Genomic DNA, 19,149 nt, shown 5'->3' on the forward strand with positions numbered 1-19,149 from the left:
TATTTTTGCAGAGTTATACATTTCATTTATAAGATTAATTAATTCAACCAGTTTTACGTTTCACTTAATGACATTTTTCTGCTTTTTCTACTGAAAGTTCTGCTTACAGCTGACAACAGTTAGAATGACTGATATGCTAAATGTAGTTTTGATAATAAACTAAATTAATTAAGTTTACCATTAGTATCATAACTATGATGCCTCTCCATCGACTGCCATAAAGGAAAGCCATTGATTATCCTCAAATGTTTAACCTGATTGGCTGCCATCGACAATTCAATGTCCAATGGAATTCATTGTTGATGATGATAAAATGAACAAATCCTTTATTTGTATGGCGTATCACAAACACGTCCTTACTGCTGATAATATATTCGCTTTTGCAGATGTGTCAACATCTTTTTGCCAAAGCACCTTTCAACAACTTCAAATCTAAATTCGATGACAGCCATGTTTGAAAAGTTGTCAACATTGATATTATAAAAGGAAGTCTGTGATTGGTCAGTTTGTTGCTGGATAATGACAGGTTGCAACCGTTTGAGGGTGATCTAACATATATGAGTTTCAACGACTTTCCTTCAAGGTAGATGATGGAGAGATAGATATCGTAGTCACAATGATTATTCACGATGTAGAAATATTAGAATATTAGATTAAGTCTCATTGCTATGAAATAAAAGTAAAAGACTATTATTAGCTGAATTGTAACCACTACTAAATCCTGGAAAAGGACAAATTTGAAATTACCATTTAAGTACTATTGGGCAAAGTGCAACTCAAAATAAGTAGTGTATTTCACCGAAGTCGTAGACAATTTTTTTTTTTTTTGAATTTAGAAATTGGATTATAGAAGAGTATGTTAAGTAACATGAATACAGTATATGCTGCGCTGTGTACAGTTTTACTTCACATGTAAAATGTGAAAGAACATGAACTTTTCTGCTCACAGTATCAAAAAGTTTCTGTGGAAGCGATCCAAATTGAAAGAAGTTGGGCAGAGTTTTTACATAACTGCTGTTACTGTGTTGATCAAAGATGATACGAGATTATGATGCCAGCACATTTTCTGGATGTTGTGATTTTTATGGGATTGACAAAATATTTGATAAACACATGCTTCATATAGAGAGAATCCCAGGCCATGGTTGGAATATGTCATTTATGAAGTGTACAAATTTATACATTAGGAACTGGTTGCAGACAAAAATGTCTGTCAACTGCAAACTAAAATTTGAGCTAAAATTCTTGATTTTAACGAACGAGCGTGAACAATATATCATAGCAACAAAGTAGTCATAGCAATGATATTGACATAGTAAAAAATGGTCATCACAACAAAGTGGTCATAGAAACAGTAGTCATAGCAACAAAGTGGTTATATGACATGTTTTTTCCTTGTTCAGCACTATGTGCTACTGTCAATTAAGGTCATATTTTAGCTCAATGACCAAATCAAACTTTAAAAAAATAAAAATATACTGTCTGCCAGCTGTTCTGGAAGGATTGAAATTATGATTGTACAGAAGAAATAGTGCAGCGACAGTGTGCCTAATGTTTTAACTTTCCTGTTGTCATGATTCAGAAAAGATGAATATATTTTTTTGCCAGAAACATGCCGCACATACTTAACAACTCAAATAACTATATATGTAAAGGGAAATACGATAGTAGGAGCTAGAGCTGTGCTGATTTTGGTAAAATTCTGTTATATATACATATCTTCTAAAGTGCAATGTTTGCAAATTTTTGGCTGCTATATATTTTATTTGTTATTATAATAACTTTTCAATATTTCAAAGTTTTGAATAGTTATATATATCTGGTTTTATCCAAGCCAAAACACAAGTCAGAAGTCTTCGTAGTTGTAAGAAATTTAATGTGTGAGTAATTCTCAGCACCTGCAATGGTATTTCACCTCATGCTAGAGAGTCAAAATAGAACAAGAAGGTTGACTTATTCTCAGTGCCTGCAATAGTATTTCACCTCATGCTAGAGAGTCAAAGTAGAACAAGAAGGTTGACTTATTCTCAGTGCCTGCAATAGTATTTCACCTCATGCTAGAGGGTCAAAATAGAACAAGAAGGTTGACTTATTCTCAGTGCCTGCAATAGTATTTCACCTCATGCTAGAGGGTCAAAATAGAACAAGAAGGTTGACTTATTCTAATATGTACCTATAGTAATGTATGTGTAGTGGAAGTCGTGGTGTCCAGTGAGAAATCAAATTATTTTTATTTTTATGGCATGCCTAGGGGTCCAATTCTGTTTCAAGTATTGAGAATTATAGCATGTAAAGTGATTGTTGCATTTTACACTAGTATTATAGAAATATATAGTATGACTCTCTGATCTACCTTAAGATTTTACATAATTTTGTTGTACATCATAAAATTATCATATCACAAAGTTCTAACCAAAATTCAGTACATGTTTTACAAAAACACAAGTCTTTCAATTTATAAATTTTTCATCTTAGAAATGAACATTTCAATAGGTAATAGTCACAGTCATAATAGTTATGTAATTGTTATGATTGATAGAGGATCCTATCTAGTGATAGTTAGTTTGGAAAGATATTTGTCTGTAAGATACAGTCATTAATGGCGCATGGAGTGCTGACAGAAGTGTCACAAACTACTGTATTTTACAAAATACCCAAGTGAACCAAATGTCACAATTCGAATTTATAAAGTTCTGACATTATCAGAATGTACACTTTAAAGTGGTCATATCAATGAGGATTAGGTATTTATTTTGGATTTTTTTGGATAAAATAATTTTACCATGGTGTCCTACTTTAAAAAGGAAATCAGTGTAAAACAACATATGCCAAGTTTATGTCTGTAACTCAATAAAGTGCAAAGACTGATAAATGTGTAAAATGTTTGTTGTTGTACATACAATAACAAACTTTTGTACACATTTTTTAGCATTTTGCAATGTACTGAGTTACAAACATAAACTTGGTCTATGTTGTTTCACGTTGATTTTTCAAGTAGGAAGCCATGATAAAATTGTTTTATCAATTCAAAATAAAAAATAAATACCTAATCCTCATCGACATGACCACTTTAATAAACTCATAATAATGAATGGATGATGACAATTATAGAGGAATGAAATTTAGTTGTAATATTTGACAATATTTGTGTAGTTATTTGAAATCTTGCAATGACATTTACAAATTCAAGTGTTGATAATTGCAGTACAATAACACTAAGTATGGTCACAGTCGTCAGAAGAGGATCAAAATTGGTCAGCTGTGTCTGGCAGAACAACAGAAAAAGCTGTTTTAAAACAAACACATGATCCTGTCTAATATGATACTAATAGTTCCACTGATAAGATAGCACTGATGTGAGAATGTGGGATGTGAACAATGGGCTGTAAATTTAGCACTAATGTGAGAATGTGGGATATGAACATTGTACTGTAAATTTAGCACTAATGTGGGATATGAACAATGGGCTGTAAATTTAGCACTAATGTGGGATATGAACAATGGGCTGTAACTTTAGCACTAATGTGAGAATGTGGAATATGAATATTGTACTGTAAATTTAGCACTAATGTGGGATATGAACAATGGGCTGTAAATTTAGCACTAATGTGAGATTGGGGATGTGATCAGTGGGGTTGTGAAGTTTAATACCCAGATTCCCTATCTGTACAGTTAACCATGGAGGTATACTTCCATGAGTTGACTAATTTAAAGACTTTCAAAAGCCTGGATGAGTTGGATCTTTTAGCACAACGATATACTTGTATCTTGATTGTGTGTGTATTTCAGACAGTGATCGATCATATTTGCATTCATGTTTATGAGTGATGGATCATGCTGTTGTACTTCAGTTATCAACAGTTGACTATAATAGATGTATATATACATATCAAGCCAGCAGTCCAATTGACTCTATGTCAGTATGACTGCTGATAAACCAATTGTACTGGTAACTTCCAGTAGTTTGACATATAATGATAATAGATAAAAGTTTGGCTTTGATATGAAGTAAATTGTATGTAAGTGTGGTCACATATATACTGTTAATGTAGTGTATGTGATGTCAGTGTGTGAAATGTAGTAGTTTCACAGTTCAATATACTAAGTGTATGTGTCAGATACCAGTATACTCTATGTCAGTGTGTGAAATGTACTGTAGTTTCACAGTTAATGTATTGTACGTGTGAAGTCTACTGTAGTTCACAGGAATTCAATGCAGTGTACATTTGTATATGTAATACATACTTTATGTCAACGTGTTAAGTATACTGTATAGTTTCACAGTGAATGTAGTGTATGTGATACACTCTGTGATGTGTGGAATACTGCAGAGTTTCAGTTATTGTAGTGTATGCGATATATACTCTGTCAATTTGTGAAATATAGTTTCACTGTGAATGTAGTGTATGTAATGATACTCTATGTCAATGTGTGAAGTAGTACTGCATAGTTTCACTGTGAATGTAGTGTATGTGATATACTCTGTCAATGTGTGAAATATACCGACCAGTATAGTTTAATGTAGTGTATTATGGAATATACTCTGTCAGGTTGTCAACATGTTTTTCATTTTAACCATTGACAGTACTCTATTGTCAATGGTTTTATGCAGTAATTATCCAGAACAACTATTTATTCAAAGTACTTTGCATTTCTTGCCATGTTTTACATTTGTCAATGTACAATATTTTTTCAAAGTTTAAAGCTCTTTTCACAAATTTAGCTTTTATCATACAAAATAAACTGATACTGGACTCTATTAGATATAGTTAGAAAAAAATAAAGTTACCTTTTTGGAATGTATTTTGAAGTGACTGTGTAGCTTTTGTTAGTACTAAAATGCTGCACTGACATGATCTTGAAACTCTGAGAGCGTTACAATGCTGACATCCGAATGATTTTGACAACTACAGTCTGTGTGATTGGAGCAGTTGCAGTACTAATAGTTTTATACTGTAGACTGTTGCAGTTGCTGGTAGAACAGTACTGGTGAAAATTGCTGCAGCACCCAAATTACAGTGCTGTAAAGAGTTGCAGTACTGATAGTTTTATACTGTAGACTGTTGCAGTCTCATAGAACATGTAGCACTCAAATTACAGTGCTGTAAACAGTTGCAGTAGTGATAGTTCTATACTGTAAAGTGTTGCAGTTGCTGGTAGAACAGTACTGGTGAAAATTGCTGCAACACTCAAATTACAGTGCTGTAAACAGTTGCAGTAGTGATAGTTCTATACTGTAAAGTGTTGCAGTTGCTGGTAGAACAGTACTGGTGAAAATTGCTGCAACACTCAAATTACAGTGCTGTAAACAGTTGCAGTAGTGATAGTTCTATACTGTAGAGTGTTGCAGTTGCTGGTAGAACAGTACTGGTGAAAATTGCTGCAGCACTCAAATTACAGTGCTGTAAAGAGTTGCAGTACTGATAGTTCTATACTATAGAGTGTTGCAGTTGCTAGTGGAACAGTACTGGTGAAAATTGCTGCAACACTCAAATAACAGTGCTGTAAACAGTTGCAGACATGACTATACTGTAGATTGCTGCAGTCTAACAATTGCTGTTCTCAAATTACAATATCATAGATTGTTGCTGCACTGTACTTTGTTGTAGCCTTTGTATTACTGTCTAAATATGATGTCTTCATCGTTCTGTAGATTTGTGACAATTTTAATAACAACTGTATGTCAAGTTGTTACTACTTTTGTAACCATAGAGATTTGTATCCAACTGCCTTACATTTTAACCAATGAAATCATTTGTTTTAGTGCAGTACTTGTAGAATTCCAACCAATGAAATCCTTTGTTATTGTACAGTTCTTTTATTTAGAATTGTATCATGTTGATCGTTCAATAAATTTTGTGAATCTGTATGGAAATGCTGTCACTGCAATGTATATCAGTAGCACTTAAATTTAGTCTAGGGAGATTTGTGTACATGTACAAAGAGGGTGTGAAGTATGCTTCCAATCTTGTGTGTGTGTGTGTGTGTGTGTGTGTGTGTGTGTCTGTGTGTGTCTCTGTGTGTGTGTTGATGCATTGATAAGACATACATCAGTGTGTGTGTGTGTGTGTGTGTGTCAATCTGTCTGCCTGTAGAGAGAGTTTAAAGTATGCTTCCAATCTTGTGTGTGTGTCTGTGTGGGGTGGGGGGGTGTATGTGCATGCATGCGTGTGTCTATCTGTATCTGTCTCTGTCTGCCTGTGTTTTTGTCTGTCAGCATGTCTGTGTCTAGTCTATCAGTGTCTTTGTCTGTGTGTCGTATGTCTGTCTTTGTCTATCTGTGGATATGTCTATTTATGGTTGAAAATTTATCATGTGAAAGTATAAATATATGGATATGTACCAACAAAATATGTATGTGATTGTGTACATGCATACCACAGCAGCAATTGAAGTTTCAGCTTACTAAGAGCTAAGACAGTGACAAAAACTACTGTTGACATATATTTATCCTCACCAACAGCTCGACAAAACCCCAACTGCCACTATAATAGTACACATCATCACTACCAAGACTAATATTTATCCTCACCAACAGCTAGACGAAACCCCAACTGCCACTGTAGTAGTACAAATCATAACTACCAAGACTAATATTTATCCTCACCAACAGCTAGATGAAACCCCAACTGCCACTGTAGTAGTACACATCACCATATATCTACAAAACTATAATTGAACTTATAACCACTTCAATTTTTCCTATCAGTAATTTATATTCAGTCAAAACTAGATTTTTATTACAAAGGCAACATGTTTTTTTATGACGGTCCCCCTATAGTAAAGCATTCACTCACTTGTTATTGACACCTTACAAAGATAATTTATTAGAAAATTTTAATCTTCTTATTGGAAAAAATATGTGAAATATGCCTTCACTGCAGTGTAATATTTCATCAATTATTTGTCCAGATGGGTACAATAAATTCAGAGTTATTATTTTTCAGTTTGATCCCTTACTACTAATATCTCAACCAACATGTGTTACAACGTAAGTTGCCTGAGCTGATTATCACTGTTTCAGCATGGAATCTATTAAAAGGGTGTTTGATTTATAGTCTAGTCTAGTCATTGACCAAGTTAGTGGAAGAGTGAAAATCTCAATCTATAGAGGGCGCAATTACAATGAAAATCTTGTGACCAGCGTGAAAGGAATAGCCACAACTGTGATTTTCAAGATAAACTCAATTGATAAGACCCCTGTATATAAACAATTACACTCTTTGGTAAGTCCAATTCAAAATATCAACACTATCATTTACAATGGAACAGTCAGCAACACACGCTATCATTTTCAATGGAAATTTATTCCAAGCTGGTAAACAATACATACAAGTTCAAAAAACTGATTTTATTAAGTAGCTTTCTAATTATCAAGTATACAGTTTCTCAGACAAAATAGTATATAATACAAGATTACAGCTTTATGTACATTTGAATATGAATTTACATAAAAATTTCCCAAAATGACCTAGCATGGAGAAATCACCTAGTTTGAATTCCAACTTATGATGTAATGTTGGTTATCTTTTGAATACATCGTTATTTTTCAAAATTCTGAAACAAGTTTCTGTGATTTTTGCTAGGTGTAAATTGTCACGGTGGTGCAATAAGGTCGTATCCGCTATACAGTATTATAGCATATAGGACCTTACTGCACTGACATGACAAAGCAGAATAGTATTACAAAGCCAGAGGTCCAAGTAAAAACTTGGGGTTGATGGTATTTTATACAGTTCTTATTGTCCAAATTCCAAGTTAAGAACACGGGTTGGTGGAATTTCTAATTCGTTGTTGACCTTGGAGTTGATGTACTGATGTAGTAACATTCGTAGTTCAGCATTTTGCTGTCGTAGGGCATCTGTCTCACTGATCAACTTTGTTCTCTGGTTTAACACTTCACTGTAATTGAATACAGAAAAATAATTTGAAATAGACCTGTGCACTCCCCATAAATAATGGAAAAATCCCTGAATATGCTGCATAGCAAAAGGTATTGGCACCCTTGGATTTTTTCTCTAATTCACTCACCTGTAATAGAATAATGCCACTTAGGTGAGTCATAAAAATCACAACTCACATATTCATAAACTACCTAGCACTATAACACTTATTTTATTTCTTTGCCCCTTTTAGAATGGGTGGGAAGGGAAGTATATCTTATCTTGTCATATATGCATTAAACTGTTTTAAACCCTGGAAAATTTCTGTCAAGCATTGATAGTTTACTGCATTATGTTTTTGAAGTAATAATTTGCTTATACATGTAGTTATTTTCATAGCATGCTAAGTATAAAATGTTTTCAACATATACTTCTTTTCACTGAAATTATGGTGAAAGTTGCTACCTTATGTCTGAGGAGAACCACAAAGATAATGTTTTAGCCCCTATCTTTGTACAAAAAAGTACCGAATAACAACCCACAAGATTATAGTGGTGGACATAGACCCCACTGCATATATTTTAGTATTACTTGACTATCTAGCTTACCTATATTTGTCTAAACCCGTCACTAATGCCGTCCATACTTTCTCATCTTGTGTTGTCAGTACAGAGCCATAGTTCTTCCAGTATTCTTCATCTTGGCTGTCATATAAACAACATAGTAAGTTATATTTACCACTATCTAATAACATAACATCACTGTAAATCATAGTAACGGTATAGTCAAACATTGTATACTGTGTGTTAATTCACTATGAATGTGAAAATTCATCATATTTTCTGAATGACAAATTTCTTTTACTAGAGTGCAAGGCAAATTTCTTTTAACTTATCTATTACTAAATATCAAGATTTGGAGAGTCTTTCCTTACCTGTCGTCTCTTTCTTCTCCTGATATAATCTTGAATGTCTGGAATTTTCCCTTATCCCTGTCGAAATTAAATAAAAACATGACATTAGAAACAAAATTACAGTAACAAATTGTGTATGCACAGTTACACAGTGTCAATTTACACCAATGCATGTCAAGACTACTGACAGTGTTTCTTTGATGGACATGTCAAATAAACAGATATTCACCATTGATTCTGCATGATAGATTTATGAATGTACAATTGTGTTACCTATTTATCAATTGTTATTGTACGACTGTGTATGGGAACTTTTTCAAAATGACCGTTGGGGGCGCTATTTACAAAATATGACATATGTGACAGGTTTCCTGAAATTATTTGTTTAGAATAAGTCTAACAAAACAATGGCTTAGTATATAATATACAATTAATACATATAAAAGAGAAAGTAAACAAAAGACTACGACTTTAAAAAACTCTCTAATTCTATCTTTTTATATTTTTATAATCAACTATATAAATTAAGCATTGATAACACAGTCAACTGCTCATGGATAGAATAGGGAACTTGCAATCCAAACTGAGCATGCTCAGACGCAAAGGACTAAGGGATTATCTGTGGTTATCGTAATACCTAATCTGGAGCTACTGATAAAATTAACCTTCCGCAATGGTCAGGGTAACTATGAATTGATCATTTGTGTTTACAAACAATGTAACATTATTGTTTACAATACTATTTGATGAGTATTTATTATCACATTTCCCATGATGCAACATTCAACATGGCGGGTTTGCAAGTTCCCTATTGGATGATTCACATGTGAGTAACTTACTTAGATTGTGTGTGGTGGTCATCTACAAAATCTTTCAGTGCCCTGAGGACATCATTTGGATGAATAAGACTATCAGCCACAGATTTCACACTTGACTGCATAGATGCTACTTCTTCGTCTTCTCCTGTTACCTGGGCAACCTCAGCATCTATGTCTTGATCTTCAAACTCACCCTAGAAATGAAATGATGACGACAGCCATGATTAAAATGAAGAGATAGCAATCTAGTATTTCCACTGTGAGTGTTCTACTTTTTTTCCTTTATGCTATTTCTTGACAACTTTTTGTAAATCTATAATTCTCAGTACCTGCAAATAATAGTTTACCTTATGCTAGCGCATCAAAACTGAACAAGACAGTCAACTTATCCTCAAACATATATGGTAATGCATGTGCCGTGCGTGAAGTGGAAGTCATGGTGTCAACTAAGAATGTTATTTTTATGATGTGCCTAGGGAGTCAAACTTTATTACAGATGAGAAGTATTCGCTTGATTTCCGATATAAAAACATGTCTCTATATCATGTCAATTCATTTATTACTTTCCATTCTAATCATAACATCATAAATTTCCTACACTTTCAGTAGTGTTAGGCTCTATCTCATAGAAGGGTTATTCCCAAAACATCAGCTATCTATCATCTTATTGGACTGAGTACATTTCATCTCAACCATATTTTACCTCCCATAAGGGGAGGTTATGTTATACTTCTGTCTGTCTGTCTGTCTGTCTCTGTCTGTCTGTCTGTCTGTCTGTCTGTCTGTCTGTCTGTCTGTCTGTGTTCATCTGTGGTCATGATATCTCAAAAAATACTGTGCTGATTCTAATGAAACTTGCTGCATGTCTTCCATATGGTAATGACAAGAACTTGTTAGATTTGATTTTGGTACACATCCAATGATTGTTTTTCACTTACTTCAGTGTGTCTTAATTTATTGGATCCCTCCTCAGTAACAATTTCATATTCTTCATGATAATTATAATTCATACATTTAAGTAAACACACATATCACGTTGATGTTGTTATCTGTATTTCTTACCTCCCCTTCCTGTGGTTCTTTATGTTCACCTTCTTCAGTGCCAGTACCTGTTGTATGCATAGTACCATCACCCATACCACTAACACTACCCTCTGTAGGCATGGTTCCATCCTAAAACACAATGTTAAAGTTTTATACAAAGTTTAAACTATTCACCAGAAATGGGGTTATTGTGCACTGTTGCCATGGTGACAGATGTTGAAAATGAGGGTTTATTTGCCAGGATGATTTGATACAATTCAACAATAAGGATATTAGAATGTGGAAAGCTATCATTATTAATTCAAACAGTTTCGAAAGTGCACGAATTCCTGCCTCAAGGTCCAAGGCTACACAAACATAGCTTGTAACTGAGAACACTGAAACGAAACTTTGTATACGAGCTGAACTATACATGCGTTATACAAAACCTTTACCCCAAGTGAACTTTGACATTACGTAAATAAGTCAATTCAAGGTGATGATCTGAACTTAAATGGATAAGAGTTTACAAAATAATTGTTTGATGTAACACATTGTGTTTGTCAATACACAAAAAGCACTTCATCCTGGCATGCTTATCAAACGACCACTGAATTTTTACATTTATTACAAACATTAAGTTTGTTACAAAGGGTAAAAGTAAGCTGACTATATCTGTGATATGAAATTATTACATATTAAAATATATTTACCTGGATGGAAGGATCTCCATCTTCTCCTTGGTGTTTATCACTACCTTTTGTTAGGCTCGGTTTGTATTTTATAAAATACCAAGCTAACTTATGTATGTCATCCTCTGTCTCAATTCCCAAAGCCTGTTATGAAAAAAAAATCAACAATGTTATAAATGTGGCACACTAAATAATACAAAACTGAAACAAATCAACAAAACTTATTTGTGCAATTTTGGGGCAATTCTTGATACCTTGATATGCTAGAGGGTCAAAATAGTACAGGGTTGACAATTCTCATGCAGTATGCATGTGAAGCGCAAGGAGTGGATGCTATGGTGTCAGCCAAGAAATCAAATTCGTTATTTTTATGACAAACTTAGGTGGTACAATTATATTGCAGGTACCTAGTATTGTAGCTATAAACAAATTTGCTCACAAAGCTGGAATTTTATTTTGAAGTATTTTGCAAATTTTTTATCTCAATTTTTTATATGGTAGTAGTTATGTATTTGTCCTCCATGCTCATAGCTAAATCTATAATGTATGTAGCAATGACTTGATACATGCATAGTTACGAGTCAACCCTAACTGTAAATTTTCAATTGATACACTTACCCCAAATATTGCATCAAGCTTCATCAAGGAACGTTCATCCTTCTCCAACGGTTGCAGTAATTTGTTCAGCTTTGATTCAACCAAAAAACCCTGGAATATAAAACAACAAATATGAGTACATTGAAATTAATACAGAGTATTACCATTCTCAAATATCAAAGTAAATGACTGAACAGATACACCACTAGGGGGCGCACTAGTGACTACTGGAGGTGAAAGTCAGATTAGCCAAGTACTGTGGTTATACATGAATTGAAAATCATTCTTTTGATTCTCTGAGTATTTGAATTCTTGATCAGTTCAAGTAGTTCTGCACTTTTTTTTGCACATCCTACCAACGTCCAATTTATATGCCCGGGTAAAATATAGACACCACGTTGTAACAATTACTTGCACAAACAGAAATGAACTGTTTCCCGACTTACCGATTCATCACACAAAAGTTCCAATACTTGTTTAATAGTTTTCATTGATAACTTAGCGGGTCCATCTTCACCTTCTTCTTCCTCCTCCTCTTCTCCTAGTTCAGAACCCTCTTCTCCATTTCCCACACTGCCTTTGGTTGATGACATCACTTCCTCTAGGACCTGATGGGCTGATACCGTTTTCTTGCCAGTGGAAGAGAGTGGGCCTACATTTTCCATGAAATCCCTATGTTGATGTGACAAAAGAAAGATATTAATTAGAAATGAAATAAATGTTAAATCAATCAATCAATCAATCAATCAATCAATCAATCAATCAGTCAATCAATCAATCAATCAATCAAAAGAATTCATATAGCACCAAAATCCAATACAACGTAATGTTCTATGGCACTTACACATCAGGAACATTCCAGGGTAGTCCAAGTTGGTGTTCATGGATAATTCTGTCTTGTTCTAAGACATCATTCAATAGTTGTTTAGCCTGCTCTTCATTCATTACCCAGATATCATAAAACTTCCTGGTATCTGTAGCCTGGAAATGTCTGAAACAACAAAACACATCAAAACGTGATAACAATCATATGAACTTACAAATCATATCTCATTAAACCTCAGCAAAATATTAATAAGTATCCCTACATTTAGGAAAAATCTACTTGCACTCACATGTCATGGGGTTCTGTCATAGTATCCCTACCAAAGTTATTGTATGATGCAATAGTACAACCACAGGCAGTGCCTATGTATTCTGTATGGTACAGAGTGACAGGGCGCCCTCACACATCAGTCGAAGATATAGTGACACGACATCTCTTACAGCTTTGCTTGCAGAGATTAGGCGCTGTACAAGTCTTCTTTATCATTATTATATAATATTATTTAATCATTATTATTAAATATCTGTATCATTTTTTCTCAACATTTAACAAGTCTTGGTAAGAGACACCCCCCCCCCTTCACACACACACACACACACACACACACACACACACACACACACACACACACACACACACACACACACACACACACACACACACACACACACACACACACACACACACACACACACCTATAGGTAAATAGTCTATCATTTTTTCTCAACACTGAACAAGTCTGCATAGCAAACACACTCCTCACTTATCGGTACTAGAATATTTGTACAGCCTCCTTCATCAAGTCATTACATTTCTGGCTTTCTCTAAGAGATCATTTGCATTTCATATATCTGAAAGAACGATTCAAATTCAATCAAATTCAAAACTTATTGACAATGTCATTTATTTTGTAACTCTTTTGAACTGTTCTGAGACATCTATTTCAAATAGTCAAATTAATTTGACATCTATTTCAAATAGTCAAATTAATTATATTTCAAATAGTCAAATTCAAAATTAACACAAAACTTACTTTGATTTTTTCTGTAATTCTTTGAATTGTTCCGTGATTCTTTTATAGTCGTCAGCCAGGCTCTGGTTATCTTCTCTATATTGTTTTTCTTGTTTGGCAAGTTTGACTTTCAGATTATTCAGCACATCTTGCAGCCTGTAAAGTAAACAACACATACAGTTCTTTCTTCAATCAAACACTTTCCCGCCAAAAATTCTCAACTGTCAACAAATTTATTTTATGTAATTTTTTGTTAAGTCTCAAATTTGATTTTAGATTTGAATAAATTCAATAATCCCAATGAAGAATCTCTGTGAAAATTAAGACATAAGGTTTCCAGATTTGTAGTCAAATATCATAAAGGAATAAGTGGCCACATGGATGAGTATTTGGAATTTATTTTAGATTTTATTTCATAAAACAATTTTTCTATGTTTTCCTGCTTGAAAAAAAACAAACAATGTGAAACAACATATACCAAGACCTTGTTTGTTTGTAACTCAATAAATTGCTAAAAATTGAAAAAAATGTGTAAAATGTTTGTTATTGTACATACAATAACAAACTTCTCAGACCCTTACTAACATAGACTTGGTATATGTTGTTTCGCATTGTTTTTCCGAGTAGGAAAACACAGTAAAGTTGTTTTTTTGAATAAAAAATCATAAATAAATCCCAGTGTCATCCATAGGGCCACTTTAATGGCAGACATAACTTGTACTTGTATGCAAATCATACTAAAAGTGCCTTTACCTTGTGATCTTCCTTTTCTGTTGAGATTTTGTTATTGTGTTTTCTTCGTCTCTCTTCTTTAAAACTTGGAAGTTATACTCTAATTTCTCTTGATTAAGCTGGTACGTAGCACGCATTTGTTGTAACTGTTGTTCCAATATCTGTTGATTTGATAATTGTAATATAAATATCGCAGAAAGTGAAGATGTTTAAGTGTTAGGAAAATAATTTTTTTACCTTTTACATTTTATTGATGCCGTCGTACTTTGTCATATGGAATCAGGATATTAGAGTGCCTGGCAAATGCTCTATTGCTTTGTAGCATCAAAACTGTACAATACTATTTTTTCTTATGTACAACATGCAAACTGGGTTAGAACCCTGAGTTACCATGGTGATCTAACATGTCTGAGGTGAGCAATTTAACCACTGGGCAATGACAACTCAGTAATTTACATCATCATGAATTGATATACTTTATTCAAATTTGAGAAGTGTCATAATAAACAGTTATTTCTGACATTTGGGTGAAAAAACACACAAATATTTCGTACTTTTATCGTTGCATTACTGTGTAGTACATGTCCATACCATGTCAATGACTTCACATACCTGTACATCAATAACTTTGCTCACATACCTGTACATCAATGACTTTGTTCACATACCTGTACATCAATGACTTTGTTCACATACCTGTACATCAATGACTTTGTTCACATACCTGTACATCAATAACTTTGTTCACATACCTGTACATCAATAACTTTGCTCACATACCTGTACATCAATGACTTTGCTCACATACATGTACATCAATAACTTTGTTCCATACCTGTACATCAATGACTTTGTTCACATACCTGTACATCAGTTTCAAGTTTAATCTTCACCATATTATACTCCTCAGCATCCTGTGTTCGTAGATGTTGTATTTGTTGTTCATAGTCATCTACTCTCTTTTCCCTGGATTTCATACAGTCTACCTCCTTATCCCGCCTACCTTGCATCGTCTGTTCCCACTTAACCTTGTCACTTTCAAGTAATTCATTTCTTTCAGCATCAAAGGCTTTCTGTCAAATAAATAATATTATTAAAACATACATAGAATTACAATATCAAGAAATGGAATGGTTAGTTTCTCCATCAACTTCACCCCCCCCCCCCCTCAACCAACCAACCAACCAACCAACCAACCAACCCAGCAAATGTAGCCCACACCAAAGAAAGAAGACCAGTACCTAAACCATTTTTGGTTTTGTGATGTATTATCCATTAGGATTAGTGAGACAATGAAAGTAAACTAAGTTAATATGTGAAAGCTACACTAAAACATCTCTACATTACTCATTTATCATTGTTGGCTTCTGATCATCAGTCTACTTAACATGTATATTTTCCTTTCCTAATAAGGTCAACCATAGACTGGAAGATCCATCATTGTTTCTAGCTATATCAGGGCAGTATATGTAACCATTCATAAGATCCAAAACAAGGGGTTTCTTAAGCAGATCAATGACAGATCTTCCAGTCTATGTCAACCACTAAAGATTGGTTTAGTAGTTGTCTCTTAACTACCTCTTGATCTCTGTTCCTTGTTTCTTTAAACTTAGTGCTCTTCTGTTTATATATACACATTTTCATCTGGTGGAAATAAAGTATCGCTATCTAATTGCACTTGCGTGAAATGATCTGTGTTTACTTGTAAACAATAGAAGTTCACGATCTTGCCAATAAACATTAATATAACCAACATTCATCAGTGTTTTTGCTAAGGTTGGGGAACCCTGATATCAGAAAGGACAAAAGCGGTAAAAGTTGCTTAGTTTCCCATACAATCAACCATAATTTTGTTTTATGAACCCCGGTAAAATTACTGGGGAACCCCAGTAGATTTTACCTGCTTACCACCCTGAGCAAAGACTCTGTTCATATTACAAGATCTAAAGAAACAGAACATTACAACCTGAAAACAAAAAGTACTAGAAAATGAAATAAGAAATTTTGTATGGTATTGTGTATTACTGACCTCAATTTGATTGAGTTCTTCTCTGTAAGATCTTGTCAAGTTCTTGACTTGTTCTTCCATTCTTTCAATCATCAAATCAATGTCTTCAGCCTGCTTCTTTAAATCCTTGACATACTGATCATCTTTAGACTTTAATTCCTGACACATTTGGTAAATGAAAAAGAAAAATGGGTTTAATATTCTTGGTCTGTGTTATCTACATGTACCACAGTACATTGTGACACTTGGCTGTGTTATCTACCACAATACATTGTGACAACTGGCTGTGTCATCTACGACGGTATATTGTGACACTTGCCTGTGTTATCCACAACAGTGCATTATGACACTTAGCTGTGTTATCTACCACAGTATATTGTGACACCTAATATGCACAGTAAACTTGACCGTGATACTAGTCCGTGGTATATTAGATAGACTGTAAAACTATAGAAATGGGTGGCACAATCTGCTTCACAAACACTGATCATGCAGTGTAGCTGAGTGTGATGACTTTATACCCAAGATTGTACTTCAATACAGTTAGCAATGATAGACTAGAGAATGTGGATCAGATTGATAACTTGGTTGTTACTGGTATCATCCATGAAGGATGAACTGTAATTGAGATGACAGATGTGTCCCTTATTTTACAATTACAGTCATACTACTACATGATGGGAAAAAAATGAACATCAAAAACATTTCTATTTATGTATCCAGCAGTAAAGATGGTATAAATGAATACTTACCATTTGAAAGTCTGTTATGAGTTTATTCTTTTCATCAATCATAGCATCACACAATGCTTTCTGTTGCATCAACAAATCATGTAAGTCTTGGGGTACATCTTTATTGTTAGCAGATTCCCATTTCTTGGTGATCTCTTCAAACCTTTCAGCACCAGCTTTTGCCTCGGCTTCTAATTTTTCTGTTCTGAAATACAAATAATACATGTACAGATGAGAAATAGGACATTGCAGTTGTATTAAAGTTACAAATGGAACATTTTCTGAAACTACTTTGACTTAATCATAATATCATCAATAGACTCTTCACTGATGTTTCTATGGCTGTATAATCATGGTAGTTTGTAAGGTACATGTACGCTGTGACGGGCGCCCTCACACATCAGTCAAGGCCAGTGAAGGCAGAACGACACATACTATGTTACACTTACAGTCTATAAAGCATGGTTGTTTTACCTGATTTCCATGATACTCTGTAACAGGGTTCTCAAACCTTAACAAAAATACAGGATTGCATCTTGCAGTTTATTTGCTTAAAATATTCGGAAATCTATATCAAGTAATTCTAAGACTTGTGATTGTTTAACTTTAAAGAAGAAATTACTACTTGCAGCATTATTTACAAACCTTTGTCTTAGATTTTCTTCTTCCTCTGTCCTCCGTTGTGCTTCCCTTGAATCACCAGCTACTCTTACATTTGATACTAATTCAGAACCATCAGCTTTAAGTTTGGTGAGACGCTGAAATATAATTAGAAAGTGTTCTGTCATTTGCAGTTTAATCAGTTTTCAGCATGTTCTGTACAGGAAGATGCTGTTGTCAAGAATCCATTCAATTTTAATTTGAGGAAATAATTTTCATACTGTGTGAACAATACAAATCTACCTAATCCTGATGAATGGGTCTGGAATAGAATCCGACAGCTGTCCCCAGAAAAGAGATGGGCAACACTCATAATCTTGTCGAAACGTTCTCCATCTACAGGCAGGTCTAAGAATACTACCCTAACATCCTCCATCAACAGTGCTTTTTTTCTCTGAGTTTCCAGATTATTGAATCATCTCCATCCTTACTGAACATGTCGGTCAAAGTATCTAAGAAATTTATAGTTATTTTATTTTTATTTATAATACCTGGCGACTTTCTTCAATCTGTTTTCTACTTTTACTCTGTTCTTCCTTATCTTCTTTTTTCTTAGCATTTGGATCTTCCCCCATGGCTTCTCTGTAAAAAAAAAAGTTCGGGGTTAAATTTGTCAACATAGATCACAATGCATGGACGTATGCAAATAATAAGCATAACAATACCGAATTACACATTTGGCAGACGCTCTGTACAGTAACACCCTCGACTTGTTTATGTTTGTGTTTACACTTAGATTCGAGTTGGCACATATCCCCGCGTCTATTACCAACTATATGGATCAACGGTCTGATGAGATTTATATTTGATAACGATCGTTTGCCCCGGTACATAAAAATACATATCATGATAATAGTCCCCATCAACTGTTTTCAAAATGTAGAATGTTCCATCTTGGATGCTTACCTCTTTGCTGCTTCAATACGTTTTGTAATCCGTATCCGACGAGCAGCTATGCGTTCTTCTGGATCATTGGAGTCCACAGAGGGACCAGTTTCTTCCTCCTCTTCGTGCGAGCTCATTTTTGCTTAGATATTGTACAATTTGAGATTTTCACGAACACAGATAACTTCCTGACACAGCGCCTCTATTTAGATATTTGTTGCTAAGTGCGACGGAGATTTGACGCCCTAAGTTTTTGCAAATTGTTCATATGGCTTTAGTGAATTTAAAAAGGCCGAGTCTAGTACCACCCCGGTGTCAGCAGCCGGTCCTCACTGGGGAGACTACTGCCACCGCGGTGGCACTAGCCAT

At 34.3% G+C, this 19,149-nt stretch overlaps 1 protein-coding gene across 1 annotated transcript; it reads right to left on the reverse strand.

Moving 5' to 3' along the window:
- Nucleotides 1-7,249: 7,249 nt before the first annotated feature.
- LOC144444575 (dynein regulatory complex protein 1-like) lies at nucleotides 7,250-18,995 on the reverse strand. Its single transcript, XM_078134050.1, has 17 exons — nucleotides 18,802-18,995; nucleotides 18,387-18,477; nucleotides 17,881-17,993; nucleotides 17,257-17,440; nucleotides 16,526-16,663; nucleotides 15,360-15,569; nucleotides 14,518-14,657; nucleotides 13,786-13,920; nucleotides 12,771-12,917; nucleotides 12,373-12,598; nucleotides 11,948-12,037; nucleotides 11,351-11,473; nucleotides 10,677-10,787; nucleotides 9,636-9,808; nucleotides 8,818-8,874; nucleotides 8,492-8,587; nucleotides 7,250-7,902 (listed from the first exon to the last, which is right to left on the reverse strand). Exons 1-17 carry the CDS (start codon nucleotides 18,915-18,917, stop codon nucleotides 7,740-7,742), a joined length of 2,313 nt encoding a protein of 770 aa, XP_077990176.1. The 5' UTR covers nucleotides 18,918-18,995; the 3' UTR covers nucleotides 7,250-7,739.
- Nucleotides 18,996-19,149: the final 154 nt, after the last annotated feature.

This window comes from Glandiceps talaboti, chromosome 13, assembly GCF_964340395.1.
Source record: "Glandiceps talaboti chromosome 13, keGlaTala1.1, whole genome shotgun sequence".
In the NCBI taxonomy this organism is placed as follows: domain Eukaryota; kingdom Metazoa; phylum Hemichordata; class Enteropneusta; family Spengelidae; genus Glandiceps; species Glandiceps talaboti.

Excerpts from the sequence above, each read along its gene's own strand:
- LOC144444575 (XM_078134050.1), bottom strand. The coding sequence starts at position 18,917 with ATGAGCTCGCACGAAGAGGAGGAAGAAACTGGTCCCTCTGTGGACTCC. Across the intron at positions 14,658-15,359 it reads AACTTGAAACTGATGTACAG|ATATTGGAACAACAGTTACA; the intron begins GTATGTGAACAA and ends TCAAATCAACAG. Across the intron at positions 12,918-13,785 it reads GAATTACAGAAAAAATCAAA|ACATTTCCAGGCTACAGATA; the intron begins GTAAGTTTTGTG and ends TTGTTGTTTCAG.